The following is a 14,029-nucleotide window of genomic DNA, read 5'->3' as shown; positions in this document are numbered from 1 at the left end:
CAAAGCTTCAAAAGGAATCTTTCCTTTTCTGAGCCATTAACAGCCTCCTCTCCTTCAAGGGCACATCAATTTAAATGTGATCTTTCAATGATCATCTCTGAACAGCAGATGGAAGCAGAGTACAGACCAAACAGCAAGCGGCTGGCTCCCCCTAAGAAAAGGGGTAGAGCTTATTTATCTTTGTCATCTTCTTACTTGATCCTTCATACTTCCTCTGGCCTTTTCCCTCCAAGTTTCCATTTCCAACTGGCCATGAGGACGGAAATGATCTTAGAAACCAATTCACATGGAAATGCCAATGCCTAAAATCAATTCACATTTCAACAGCAAAAGATAGCGTAATACAAAGAATGACTGAAAAAATCAGTGGGGACAAAGTTTTCCCGGGACCTGTCACATTACTGGCCTGTGACATGCCTTTGGTGTCTACACATCATCACCTCTCTGGCTCCTGTTTGCTTAGGGCCCAGTCAACACCACACGGCACATTCCAACCTCTCCAAGGGAGCACACGCTGGCAGAAGAAGCAATTAACACTGATATTTCTTCAAGCTGGAAATTCTCATAATGAAAATTTTCTTTGCAAGATTTCAGGAGTCTAAATAGCCCTAAGGGAAGAGGAGCACTAGCATCTTATCAGGAAATGTGATCACTAGAAATAGATAAGCTCAGTAATACAGGCCTAAAATTTTAATCTAGGGCCCAATTATCAGATATAAATATTTCTGCTGGTGAAAACAACATGGTAAGCTTGCTAGATCCATTAAGAGCTCCTAGCACATTCTGGAAGTCTCTAAAAGCAGCCACACTCAGCCATGTAATCAAAAGTTAGTTCTAACATCATCAGTCTCCTAAGTTTAGCAAAGTATTGATACAGACAGTAGCCATCCATTAAAGGAAGAAACAATTATTTTGATAATACAGAAGTCAGCACAAGAGCGGAACACTAAATTAAAGTCAACTAAAGAACATTAATTGATGGACAGTAGTCACCATGGTGATATTTACTAATATTAACTCTCAGAAGACCAGCCGAGTTTGCAACATAATTATCCTAACAACAGGTTTAGAGATGACACCTTTCTAAACTCAGACAAGGAGTCTATTGTCAAATCCAACACTCCCAGATCTTTGTCTGAAAAACCACAAAGAACTTATGTTAGGTAGCATTTAAAGTCTGACATAACAATATATTCAACTTTACTCATCTGGAAAAAGGACAGACACGATTTAGAAATGTGACAGGCCCACTCAGTCTGAAAAACACCAGCTGACAGATTATCCACAAGACAGAAAAGATGTTACCCTATGCCACCAAAGATGGCTCAGATCTGTAGCTTTTTGCAGCTTCTGAAGGAGACTTGCCACCACGAAAGAAAGTTTTTATTTAAAAAAACAAAAAGTAGGCTTTCTTGCTTGGTGCTTTGTGACCACCTAGAGGGGTGGGATAGGGAGGGTGGGAGGGAGACGCAAGAGGGAGGGGATATGGGGATATATGTATACATATAGCTGATTCACTTTGTTATAAAGCAGAAACTAACACAACATTGTAAAGCAATTAAACTCCAATAAAGATGTAAAAAAAATGATACAACTAAAAAAGTGGAAAAAAATGTAAAAAAAAAAGTTAAAAAAATGTAAAAAAAAGATACAATAAAAAAAGTGATTTCTTTAAAATCAGAAAAAAAGGGTCGAAATATCAATTACAATTAACACCAATAAACAACTCATGTATTAGACTGAAAAATTATAGCTCCGCTGCAGTTTTTGCTCTCTCTCAGGACACACACACACACACACACACACATACTTCACTGCCTTTAAGGGCACTAAAACACATAAGAACTGACATTTAAATCCATGAAGGTGTTGCCAAATGACTTCTCAGAGGCAGCTAGCTTGTCGACACTAAATGTATTCCTTGCAATTTTTTATTTCCTGAAGCAAATCTCTACATGCCACCTGCAAGTGCTGACTTTCTCCATTTTAAAAACTGCTGACAAGTCAATCCCTTAACACAAGTGAGAGTCTCTATTGCCCAAGAGATGGGCCAGCTCGACAGATTGGTTCCAGGACCTTGTGGAGAAAATGCAAGCTCAGATGACTGTCCCCAAAAGAAAACGATCCTATAGGGTAAAGGATCTCACTCCACATCCTCGAGAACATGTATCACTGTTCTGATGCTTCATTAAGCACAGGCCCAAAATGTTCTGTTCATGGGACCCACCCAGGCCTCTAGTCAGAATTCCTCCTGCTTACACAATTTGGTGAAAACATCAGAGGATCTGTAAAGAACACTGCTCTGTCATGATTCCAAAGTGCCATTGTAAACAGGGTCCGGCACATCACACATGGGGAAAACTTGGGCTCAGACCCAAAAGACAGAAACAAAAAGCAAGTGAAAAAAGGATGAGGACACTTAGCTCATGCAAAAATGGAATTCTTGGGCTTCCCTGGTGGCACAGTGGCTAAGAATCTGCCTGCCAACGCAGGGGATAAGGGTTCGAGCCCTGGTCCGAGAAGATCCCACATGCCGTGGAGCAACTAAGCCTGTGCTCCACAACTACCGAGCCTGCACTCTAGAGCCCGTGAGCTACAACCACTGGGCCCGAGTGCCACAACTACTGAAGCCTGAGCGCCTAGAGCTCGTGCTCCACAGCAAGAGAAGCCACCACAACGAGAAGCCTGTGCACCACAGTGAAGAGTAGCCCCCGCTTGCCGCAACTAGAGAAAAGCCTACGTGCAGCAACAAAGACCCAACACAGCCAAAAATAAAATAAATTAATTAAAAAAAATTGTTTTAAAATATGATTTAAAAATGGAATTCTTAGGGAATTCCCTGGTGGTCCAGTGCTTAGGACTCGGCACTTTCACGGCCGTGGGCCTGGGTTCAGTCCCTGGTCGGGGAACTGAGATCCTGCAAGCTGTGCAGTGCGGCCAAAAACCCCAAAAAACAAAAATGAAATTCTTCAAAGGGAGATTTATTCCCTGGTCATTCAGGCAACCAGTCAATGATCTGCAATTCTATGAATCTGGACCAAAACAAGGCTGCTTGATTTAGGGGTCAATGTAGACCTCACTTCACCAGATAATTAGCTCGACTCACTCATCATTCTGCTTGTGGGAGCAGCTTACAGGCAGATGAATGTACTGGGATGATGTTTCCAGGCTGGCTCTACAGCCATGAAATTAAAGGAAACAGGTTAACTCCTTTCCCCTCCACCGCACACCCCTGCTCAAAAAAAAAAAAAAAAAAAAAAAAACTGGCTCACGAAGATCACTGTCTCCATTTACTACGGCTTCATGTGCAGCAATCTGGCTTTGGATTCTTCCTCATGATGTCCACCTTAATATCAGACTCATTCCTAACATAGTAATAATGAGAGAAGCTGCCACTGATGGAATGCTTGCCATTTGCCAGGCAGCATGCTGGGGTCTGTACTCATTCTTTCATCCAACTGATATTTATTGAATCTCCACTATGTGACAGAACTGATGTCGTTTTCAAGGTACAGTCTGAATAAAACAATGTTCCTAGGGTCATAGAACTTTCCAGGAGGAGGAAAAAGAAAATAGAAGAATAAATATGGAACATATCAGGTGGTGACTGGGGCTACAAAGAAGAAAGTGGGACAAAGGGGCCAGAGAGGGAACACGTGAAGTGCACTGTCCTAACGAAGCCCACCAGGAACACACTTGAAATTCAGGAACACACTGGGTTGACTGACTCATTGCAACAAGGGAGATCCCCAACACCTTGGGGATCCAGGCATCTAAGTGAGAGGGTGTTCAATGAACTTGTAAGAGGTGGATCGTGTTAGGTGACTTGGGAGAGGGTTCATGAAAGCAGGATTTTGCTCTGAACTGGATACTGTCAGGAAATGAGGGTAATTCTATGATTGGGCATCTTGGTAATTCTTATCTAGAAGGTGGGAGGAAGGTGGGGCAGTGAATCATAGTCACCCAAAAGGGAAAATGTAGCGCCATTTGTGGTCTGGACAATCTTGTTCTTATCTGGATTTGGACATGATGATGAAGAGGTCTTGCTTTTGTCTGGATCCATCATGGTCCTAGAGTGTCCTTATTTGATGTTGGTGCTTTGGGAGATTGTTTACATCCAAAAACAGAACAGCTGAGCTGTGTGTGCCAGGCCAGCTCCCGTGCTCAATCCTCCCTCAACCTTCTAAGACAGGTACTATTACTATTTCTCTTTTATAAGTGAGGAAACAAAGGCCCAGAGAGATGAAAGGACTGATGCTAGAGGCTTTCGGGATCTTAGTTCCCCGGCCAGGGATCGAACCCAGGCCCCCTGCAGTGGAAGCTTGCAGTCCTAACCACTGGACCGACTGGGAATTCCCAGTACTGAGCCTTTTGAATTCCTGCGGCAAGACCTCTTCTGCAAAAGGGCCAGGGGGACTTTTGGTGGGAGGGTGGGCTCAAAGCCTGCAGGGGGAGCTGCTACCCCTAGCACCTAGGCCAGAGGATGTGCAAATGCCCAAGAAATGAAGTCCACCTGATCACTGTCAAGGTGAAAATATTTTTCTCCCAGGCACGAGGAAACAGTTTCCATTTTGTTTAAATTGGAAGGCTTCTTTCTCAATAATTTAATCAAAACCCATTTATCTCTGCAATTTATGAACTACAACCAAAGTTTTAAATACTGAAACGAGTATGTTAAAAAAAAAAAAAAGACCATAAAGGTAAATGCTCTAGCGCACAAGGGTACCAGAGCAGGAGCGCGTTCGGACTTCCGGTATCCCACGTTTTATAACCTCCCTCTTCCACCGCAGCCAGGGCGGGGCTTACCAGCAGGTTTTCCGGCTTGAGGTCCCGGTGGACAATGCTCTTGTCGTGCATGTGCACGAGCGCCTTGCACAAGTCCATAAGCATGAGGGCAGCGTCGCGCTCCGGGAACTTCACACTTTCTATAATGGCATCGAAAAGGTCCCCTCCCTGCACGTACTCCATGATCAGGTAGATCTCCGCGTCCGTTTCATACACTTGATGCAGTTTCACGATGTTGGGGTGAGAGAGGCTCTGGATGATCAGGATCTCGCTGTCGACCATGTCCTCCTTCCCCTTGAGCTTGGACTTGTCTATGATCTTCATGGCGTAGGCCTGCTGGGTGCCGCGGTGCCTGCACTCCTTCACCACCGCGAAGTTCCCGTCCCCGATCACGCGGCCCGGCTCGTACTGCTTGCGCACATCTGCCGCCAGGATGCCCGCGGGCCGCCGCCTCCTGCCGCCCGGCCGCTCCGCCTTGCTTTCCTCCGGCCTCGTCTTGGGCTCCTTTTCTACCCTGGCCGGCGGCTTATCTCGGGAAACCATCCTCCTCCCTCCAGACGCACCCGGCTTTTTCTCCTTTTCCGCCTCCTGCGCATCCCCTCTGGTCCTGGGGAGCTTCTCTGTGTCGAGGTCGGCAGGATGCTCCCTCCGCAGCCAGCCTCCCTGCTTGCTCCTGCCTACGGTCCTGCTGTCTTTCTCCTCTCTTATGGGCTGGGCTTCCCCGACAACGTCCCTCTTGGCCTTGGCTGCTGCTGGGCCATGACCTTCCTGGCCTCCTGGGTCTTGGTCCTCTTTCTTGTCAGTGCTTTTGCTGGGTCTCCTCGGCTCCTGAGGCGGGTGCCCAGGACTGCTCCGGGTGCCCTCCTTCCAACCTTCCTCCCCACCCTGGGGCTTCTCCTCAGGGGACCTCCTGCAGCTCCTGGCCCTCACCAGCCTCTCTACGTCATAGCTGGGGCACCTGCCCAGGTCCAGCTCGCTGGTGCCCAGAGAGAGCCGCTCCCTCTGCAGGCTCTGCTGGAGCTCTCTTTCCCGCTTACACTTCTCACACCTGATTATTTCCCCCGACGTCTTTTCAATCTCCACCCCCAGGTGCTTCTCTCCGCTAGCATGCCTCTCCAGGGTGGCATCCCTGGGCACCTTGCTGCTGGGTTCAGGCTCCCACTTCCCCCTCACCCTGTCCTCCACGGGGGTCCTCCCCTGATGTCTGATGGCAGCCTGGGACCTGGCAGCCTCACCGCAGCTCTTGGTGGTCTCGGTCTCCCCACAGTGGTGACCCCCTTTCAGAGCCTTGCTATAAAGCCTGCTTCTCAGCCTTGGAGAGGGGACCCGGCTGTGCTGGGTCAAGGTCAGGGCCCGGGCTTTGCTGGGGTACAGTTCCTCTATAGCCACCTGGATGTTCTTCAGCGTCAGTGGCTCTTTGCCCACGGCTATGAAAGCATCCCCTTCCCTGAAGAAATCGGACACACTCCTGATTTCCCTGCCCTTGAGGTTGAACAGCTTCCTCACACGGTCACTCTTCCATCTGGGAAAGCCCAGGGCCTCTGAGACGTCGGCCAAGAGCTGCTCGAAGGTCTGCACCGACCGTCTATTGAGGAGCAGCGTGATCTTGCGGAGGGGTTGCCCACCCAGCTTGACCACGGTCACGACCCTGGGCTTCAGCAGGCTGCTGTCAGCGTGGACAGGGTGAAGGCTACCCTGGGGGCTGAACATGGGCACCAAGGAGCCTCGAGGCCCCAGGAATGGTTTCTCCAGGCTCCCTGGGCCAGCAGGCAGCCACGTGCCCTGCAGCTTCCGCTCCGTGATTTTCGAGCTTAAACATTTTAGAGAATGTTCACAGAGACCTCGATGTCCTGCAGGGGAAAAAGGACAAAACAGTATTAGTCCAAGGGGTTCAAACAGCCTTCTGGGGTCTTCCCTGGTGGCGCAGTGGTTGAGAGTCCGCCTGCTGATACAGGGGACACGGGCTCGTGTCCCGGTCCGGGAAGATCCCACATGTCACGGAGCGGCTGGGCCCGTGAGCCATGGCCGCTGAGCCTGTGCGTCCGGAGCCTGTGCTACACAACGGGAGAGGCCACGGCAGTGAGAGGCCCGCGTACCGCAAAAAAAAAAAAAAAAAAAAAAAAAAAAGCCTCTGACCTTCACCAAACCTTTACTAAAGAAGACTGATGCTGTTACAAGTTAGAAGTGTGCTCGTTGAGGATCTGCTTGAAACAGTGGAGCCTTTACCAGTTAGGCCAAGAGAGACCAGGAGTGCAGAATGGAGTTGGCACTGGGCCTGAGGTGCCTCCTCAGGCCTTACGGGGAGCAGGGCGGACCACGCCTTGGGGTCCCCTTCCAGGCAAGGCCTAACCCTGGATGCAACTCCCGCTACCCTAAAGTAAGCTGAGCTTCAAGAATCTACAGCTGAGATAAAAGGTCCAACGTTTGCTGCCCAGGAAATACCAACAAGAGGTCAGAACTTTCTGGAACTTTAAAAAATCCAAATCTTTTTTTTTTCCCTGCTAAGTCAATAAGGCTTTATTTTTATCTTTTCCATTTTTTAAAAATTAAAGTATAGTTAATCCACAGTGTTGTGTTAGTTTCAGGTACACAGTAAAGTGACCCAGGCACACAAACCTATACGTATCTATTGCCTTCCAGATTTCCCCTCACCACTAAAGAATCCAAATCTTACCCACTTCTTTGCCAAGAACAGTTTTCTCAGCTTGACTTTCAACGCACTCAGGGTGAGGCAAGATGTGAAGAGGTTATGATCACAGAATTTGAGACAGATATGGATTTGAATCCTGGCATGGCCACTGATTCTTTGCGTGAACTTGGACAAATTACCCACGTTCCGTTTTTTTTTTTTTTTTTCCATCTATGAAGTGAGAATGATAACACCTTCCTCCCAGGATTTTTGTGAAGAGTAAATGAGAAAATGATTATGATTCACTTGAAGGAGTGCTTGACACACAGAAAGGGCACAGTGATAGCCAGTTATTAATATTGTCCTTATGATTTTTTTAAATGTAGATTTTATTTCTACAGTTCAAATTTATTTCCCTTTTTTTTTTGCAATTACTTTATGTCAAATTTTTTGCCACATGGCATATCGGATCCTAGCTCCTCAACAAGGGACAAACCCGTGCCCCCTGCATTGGAAGCACGGGGTCTTAACCACTGGACCACCAGGGAAGTCCCCTGTCCTTATGATCTTAATATCTCTTTTGTATGATCATTTCATTTTGGTAGCAAAGGAACTCATGGGCCAACATGACAAGGTGGTCTTCTCCAAATGGTTTTTCCTTTTGGTATTAAAAAAAGGAAAGAAAGAAACCAAGGTCATATTAATATTATATTAATAATGAGAATGTGTTCATTCTCATGGTGTTTCCTGATAAAATGAATAAAACAAGACTCTGTATTTCCTGGTCAAATGTACCCAGCCTTACCTCATTTTACTGTGTTTCACTTTATTATGCTTTGAAGATACTGCATTTTTTATCAGCTGAAGGTTTGTGGCAACCCTGGGTCAAGCAAGTCTATCGGCTATTTTTCCAAATAGCATTTGCTCCCTTCGTGTCTCTATGTCACATTTTGGTAACTCTCACAATATTTCAAGTTTGGTCATTATTGTTATATTTGTGATGGTGATCTGTGATCAGGGATCTTAGATGTTACTCCTATGACTCACTGAAGGCTCAGATGATGGTTAGCATTTTTTACCAACAAGGTATTTTTATATTAATGTATGTACATTGTCTTTTTTCCCAATTTATACTTTCTTTTTTTTAATTAATTTTTGTTGGAGTATAGTTGCTTTACAATGTTCTGTTAATTTCTACTGTACAGCAAAATGAATCAGCTATACTTATATATATATCCCCACTTTTCTGGATTTCCTTCCCATTTAGGTCACCACAGTGCATTAAGTAGAGTTCCCTATTTTATACATAGTATCAATAGTGTACAGGTGTCAATCCCAATCTCCCAATTCCTCCCACCCCATCCCCTTTCCCCCTTGGTATCCATACATTTGTTCTCTATGCCTGTCTCTCTATTTCTGCTTTGCAAATAAGATCATCTATACCATTTTTCTAGATTCCACATATATGTGTTAATATATGGTACTTGTTTTTCTCTTTCTGACTTACTTAACTCTGTACGACACTCTCTAGGTCCGTCTGTACATTGTTTTTTAAGACATAATGCTATTGCACACTTAATAGACTATGGTGTAACAAATAGACTAGAGTGTAAACAAAACTTTAATATGCACTGCAAAATCAAAAAATTGTGTAACTTCCTTTATTGGGATATTCGCTTTATTGCAGTGCTCAGGAACCAAACCTGCGACAGCTCCAAGGTGTGACTGTACTTGAGACAAAAGTGGTTCAATCTCCTTTTCTTGTCCAGGTCAGGAAAGGAAACAGGAAAATGACAGAATGTGGGATTCAGTTAAACCATGAGAGTGGTTAATTATTAAAGTTGCCCCACAGGATCCGTATGTCATATCCTACGTGCAGCAATCTGCCATTTATGCTTCCTTTAAAAAGAAGATAAAAATGATAATTTTTTTAACATCTTTATTGGAGGATAACTGCTTTACAATGGTGTGTTAGTTTCTGCTTTATAACAAAGTGAATCAGCTATACATATACATATATCCCCATATGTCCTCCCTCTTGCGTCTCCCTCCCACCCTCCCTATCCCACCCCTCTAGGTGGTCACAAAGCACCGAGCTGATCTCCTTGTGCTATGCAGCTGCTTCCTACTAGCTATCTATTTTACATTTGGTGGTGTGTATATGTCCATGCCACTCTCTCACTTCATCCCAGCTTACTCTTCCCCCTCCACGTTTCCTCAAGTCCATTCTCTACGTTTGCATCTTTATCCCTGTCCTGCCCCTAGGTTCTTCAGAACCAATTTTTTTTTTTTAGATGCCATATATATGTGTTACCATATGGTATTTGTTTTTCTCTTTCTGACTTACTTCACTCTGTATGACAGACTTTAGGTCCATCCACCTCATTACAAATAACTCAATTTCATTTCCTTTTATGGCTGAGTAGTATTCCATTGTATATGTGCCACATCTTCTTTAACCATTCATCTGTTGATGGACATTTAGGTTGCTTCCATGTCCTGGCTATTGTAAATAGAGCTGCAATGAACACTGTGGTACGTGATTCTTTTTGAATTATGGTTTTCTCAGGGTATATGCCCAGTAGCGGGATTGCTGGATCATATGGTAATTCTATTTTTAGTTTTTTAAGGAAACTCCATACTGTTCTCCATAGTGGTTGTATCAATTTACGTTCCCAAGAACAGTGCAAGAATGTTCCCTTTTCTCCACACCCTCTCCAGCATTTATTGCTTGCAGAATTTCTGATGATGGCCATTCTGACTGGTGTGAGGTGATATCTCATTGTAGTTTTGATTTGCATTTCTCTAATGATTAGTGATGTTGAGCATCCTTTCATGTGTTGGTTGGCAATCTGTATATCTTCTTTGGAGAAATGTCTATTTAGGTCTTCTGCCCATTTTTGGATTGGTTTGTTTTTTTGATATTGAGCTGCATGAGCTACTTGTAAATTTTGGAGATCAATCCTTTGTCAGTTGCTTCATTTGCAAAAATTTTCTCCCATTCTGAGGGTTGTCTTTTCATCTTGTTAATGGTCTCCTTTGCTGTGCAAAAGCTTTTTAGTTTCATTAGGTCCCATTTGTTTATTTTTGTTTTTATTTCCATTTCTCTAGGAGGTGGGTCAAAAAGGATCTTGCTGTGATTTATGTCATAGTGTTCTGCCTATGTTTTCCTCTGAGAGTTTTATAGTGTCTGGCCTTACATTTAGGTCTTTAATCCATTTTGAGTTTATTTTTCTGTATGGTGTTAGGGAGTGTTCTAATTTCATTCTTTTACATGTAGCTGTCCAGTTTACCCAGCACAACTTATTAAAGAGGCTGCCTTTTCTCCATTGTATATTCTTGCCTCCTTTATCAAAAATAAGGTGACCTTATGTGTGTGGGTTTACCTCTGGGCTTTCTATCCTGTTCCATTGATGTATATCTCTGTTTTTGTGCCAGTACCATACTGTCTTGATTAATGTAGCTTTGTAGTATAGTCTGAATTCCAGGAGCCTGATTCCTCCAGCCCCATTTTTCTCTCAAGATTGCTTTGGCTATTCAGGGTCTTTTGTGTTTCCAAACAAATTGTGCAATTTTTTGTTCTACTTCTGTAAAAAATGCCATTGGTAGTTTGACAGGGATTGCATTGAATTGTAGATTGCTTTGGGTAGTATAGTCATTTTCACAATGTTGATTCTTCCAATCCAAGAACATGGCATATCTCTCCATCTGTTTGTATCATCTTTAATTTCTTTCATCAGTGTCTTATAGTTTTCTGCATACAGGTCTTTTGTCTCCTTAGGTAGGTTTATTCCTAGGTATTTTATTCTTTTTGTTGCCATGGTAAATGGGAGTGTTTCCTTAATTTCTCTTTCAGATTTTTCACCATTAGTGTATCGGAATGCAAGAGATTTCTGTGCATTAATTTTGTATCCTGCTACTTTACCAAATTCATTGATTAGCTCTAGTAGTTTTCTGGTAGCATCTTTAGGATTCTCTATGTAGAGTATCATGTTATCTGCAAACAGTGACAGCTTTACTTCTTCTTTTCTGATTTGGATTCCTTTTATTTCTTTCTCTTCTTGGATTGCTGTGGCTAAAACTTCCAAAACTATGTTGAATAACAGTGGTGAGAGTGGACAACCTTGTTTTGTTCCTGATGTTAGAGGAAATGGTTTCAGTTTTTCACCATTGAGAATGATGTTGGCTGTGGGTTTGTCATATATGGCCTTTATTATGTTGAGGTAAGTTCCCTTTATGCCTACTTTCTGGAGAGTTTTTATCATAAATGGGTGTTGAATTTTGTTGAAAGCTTTTTCTGTATCTGTTGTGATGATCATATGGTTTTTCTCCTTCAATTTGTTAATATGGTGTATCACGTTGATTGATTTGTGTATATTGAAGAATCTTTGCATTCCTGGGATAAACCCCACTTGATCATGGTGTATGATCCTTTTACTGTGCTGTTGGATTCTGTTTGCTAGTATTTTGTTGAGGATTTTTGCAACTGTGTTCATCAGTGATATTGGCCCGTTGTTTTCTTTCTTTGTGACATCTTTGTCTGGTTTTGGTATCAGGGTGATGGTGGCCTCGTAGAATGAGTTTGGGAGTGTTCCTCCCTCTGCTATATTTTGGAAGAGTTTGAGAAGGCTAGGTGTTAGCTCTTCTCTAAATGTTTGATAGAATTCACCTGTGAAACCATCTGATCCTGGGCTTTTGTTTGTTGGAAGATTTTTCATCACAGTCTCAATTTCAGTGCTTGTGATTGGTCTGTTTATATTTTCTATTTCTTCCTGGTTCAGTTTCGGAAAGTTGTGCTTTTCTAAGAATTTGTCCATTTCTTCCAGGTTGTCCATTTTATGGGCATAGAGTTGCTTGTAGTAGTCTCCCATGATCCTTTGTATTTCTGCAGTGTCAGTTGTTACTTCTCCTTTTTCATTTCTAATTCTATTGATGTGAGTGTTCTCCCTTTTTCTCCTAATGAGTCTGGCTAATGGTTTATCAATTCTGTTTATCTTCTCAAAGAACCAGCTTTTAGTTTTATTGATCTTTGCTATTACTTTGTTCATTTCTTTTTCATTTATTTCTGAACTGATATTTATGATTTCTTTCCTTCTGCTAACTTTGGGGGTTTTTTGTTCTTCTTTCTCTAATTGCTTCAGGTGTAAGGTTAGGTCGTTTATTTGAGATGTTTCTTGTTTCTTGAGGTAGGATTGTATTGCTATAAGCTTCCCTCTTAGAACTGCTTTTGCTGCATCCCATAGGTTTTGGGTCGTCATGTTTTCACTGTCATTTGTTTCTAGGTATTTTTCGATTTCCTCTTTGATTTCTTCAGTGATCTCTTGGTTATGTAGTAGTGTATTGTTTAGCCTCCATGTGTTTGTATTTTTTACAGATTTTTTTCCTGTAATTGATATCTAGTCTCATAGCGTGTGGTCAGAAAAGATACTTGATACAATTTCAATTTTCTTAAATTTACCAAGACTTGATTTGTGACCCAGGATATGATCTATCCAGAGAATGTTCCATGAGCACTTGAGAGGAAAGTGTATTCTGTTGTTTTTGAATGGAATGTCCTATAAATATCAATTAAGTCTATCTTGTTTAATGTATCATTTAAATCTTGTGTTTCCTTATTTATTTTCATTTTGGATGATCTTTAGCACCCCACTAAAGTCCCCTACTACGAATGTGTTACTGTCAATCTCCCCTTTTATGGCTGTTAGCATTTGCCTTATGATAAGTAATGAGGTGCTCCTATGTTGGGTGCATAAATATTTACAATTGTTATATCTTCTTCTTGGATTGATCCCTTGATCATTATGTAGTGTCCTTCTCTGTCTCTTGTAATAGTCTTTATTTTAAAGTCTATTTTATCTGATATGAGAATTGCTACTCCAGCTTTCTTTTGGTTTCCATTTGCATGGAATATCTTTTTCCATCCCCTCACTTTCAGTCTGTATGTGTCCCTAGGTCTGAAGTGGGTCTCTTGTAGACAGTATATATACAGGTCTTGTTTTTATATCCATTCACCCAGTCTATGTCTTTTGGTTGGAGCATTTAATCCATTTACATTTAAGGTAGTTATCGATATATATGTTCGCATTACCATTTTCTTAATCGTTTTGGGTTTGTTATTGTAAGTCTTTTCCTTCTCTTGTGTTTCCTGCCTAGAGAAGTTCCTTTAGCATTTGTTGTAAGGCTGGTTTGGTGGTGCTGAATTCTCTTAGCTTTTGCTTGTCTGTAAAGGTTTTAATTTCTCCATCGAATCTGAATGAGATCCTTGATGGATAGAGTAATCTTGGTTGTAGGTTTTTCCCTTTCATCACTTTAAATATGTGCTGCCAACCCCTTCTGGCTTGCAGTTTTTCTGCTGAAAGATCAGCCGTTAACCTTATGGGGACTCCCTTGTATGTTATTTGTTGTTTTTCCCTTGCTGCTTTTAATATTTTTTCTTTGTATTTAATTTTTGACAGTTTGATTAATATGTGTCTTGGCATATTTCTCCTTGGATTTATCCTGTATGGGACTCTCTGCGCTTCTTGGACTTGATTGACTATTTCCTTTCCCATAGTAGGGAAGTTTTCAATTATAATCTCTTCAAATATTTTCTGAGTCCCTTTCTTTTTCTCCTCT

At 42.7% G+C, this 14,029-nt stretch overlaps 1 protein-coding gene across 1 annotated transcript in view; it reads right to left on the bottom strand.

The window, feature by feature from the left end:
• The window catches only part of DCLK3 (doublecortin like kinase 3), a 47,282-nt gene that overhangs the window by 9,860 nt on the left and 23,393 nt on the right, over positions 1–14,029 (bottom strand). The window contains exon 2 of the mRNA XM_079932876.1: positions 4,807–6,635. Within this exon, the coding sequence (XP_079789002.1) occupies positions 4,807–6,635 (1,829 nt within the window). The remainder of the gene's footprint in view (positions 1–4,806; positions 6,636–14,029) is intronic.

Source organism: Stenella coeruleoalba, assembly GCF_951394435.1.
Source record: "Stenella coeruleoalba genome assembly, chromosome: 10".
NCBI classification, from domain to species: domain Eukaryota; kingdom Metazoa; phylum Chordata; class Mammalia; order Artiodactyla; family Delphinidae; genus Stenella; species Stenella coeruleoalba.
This window is presented reverse-complemented; position numbering and strand designations above follow the sequence as displayed.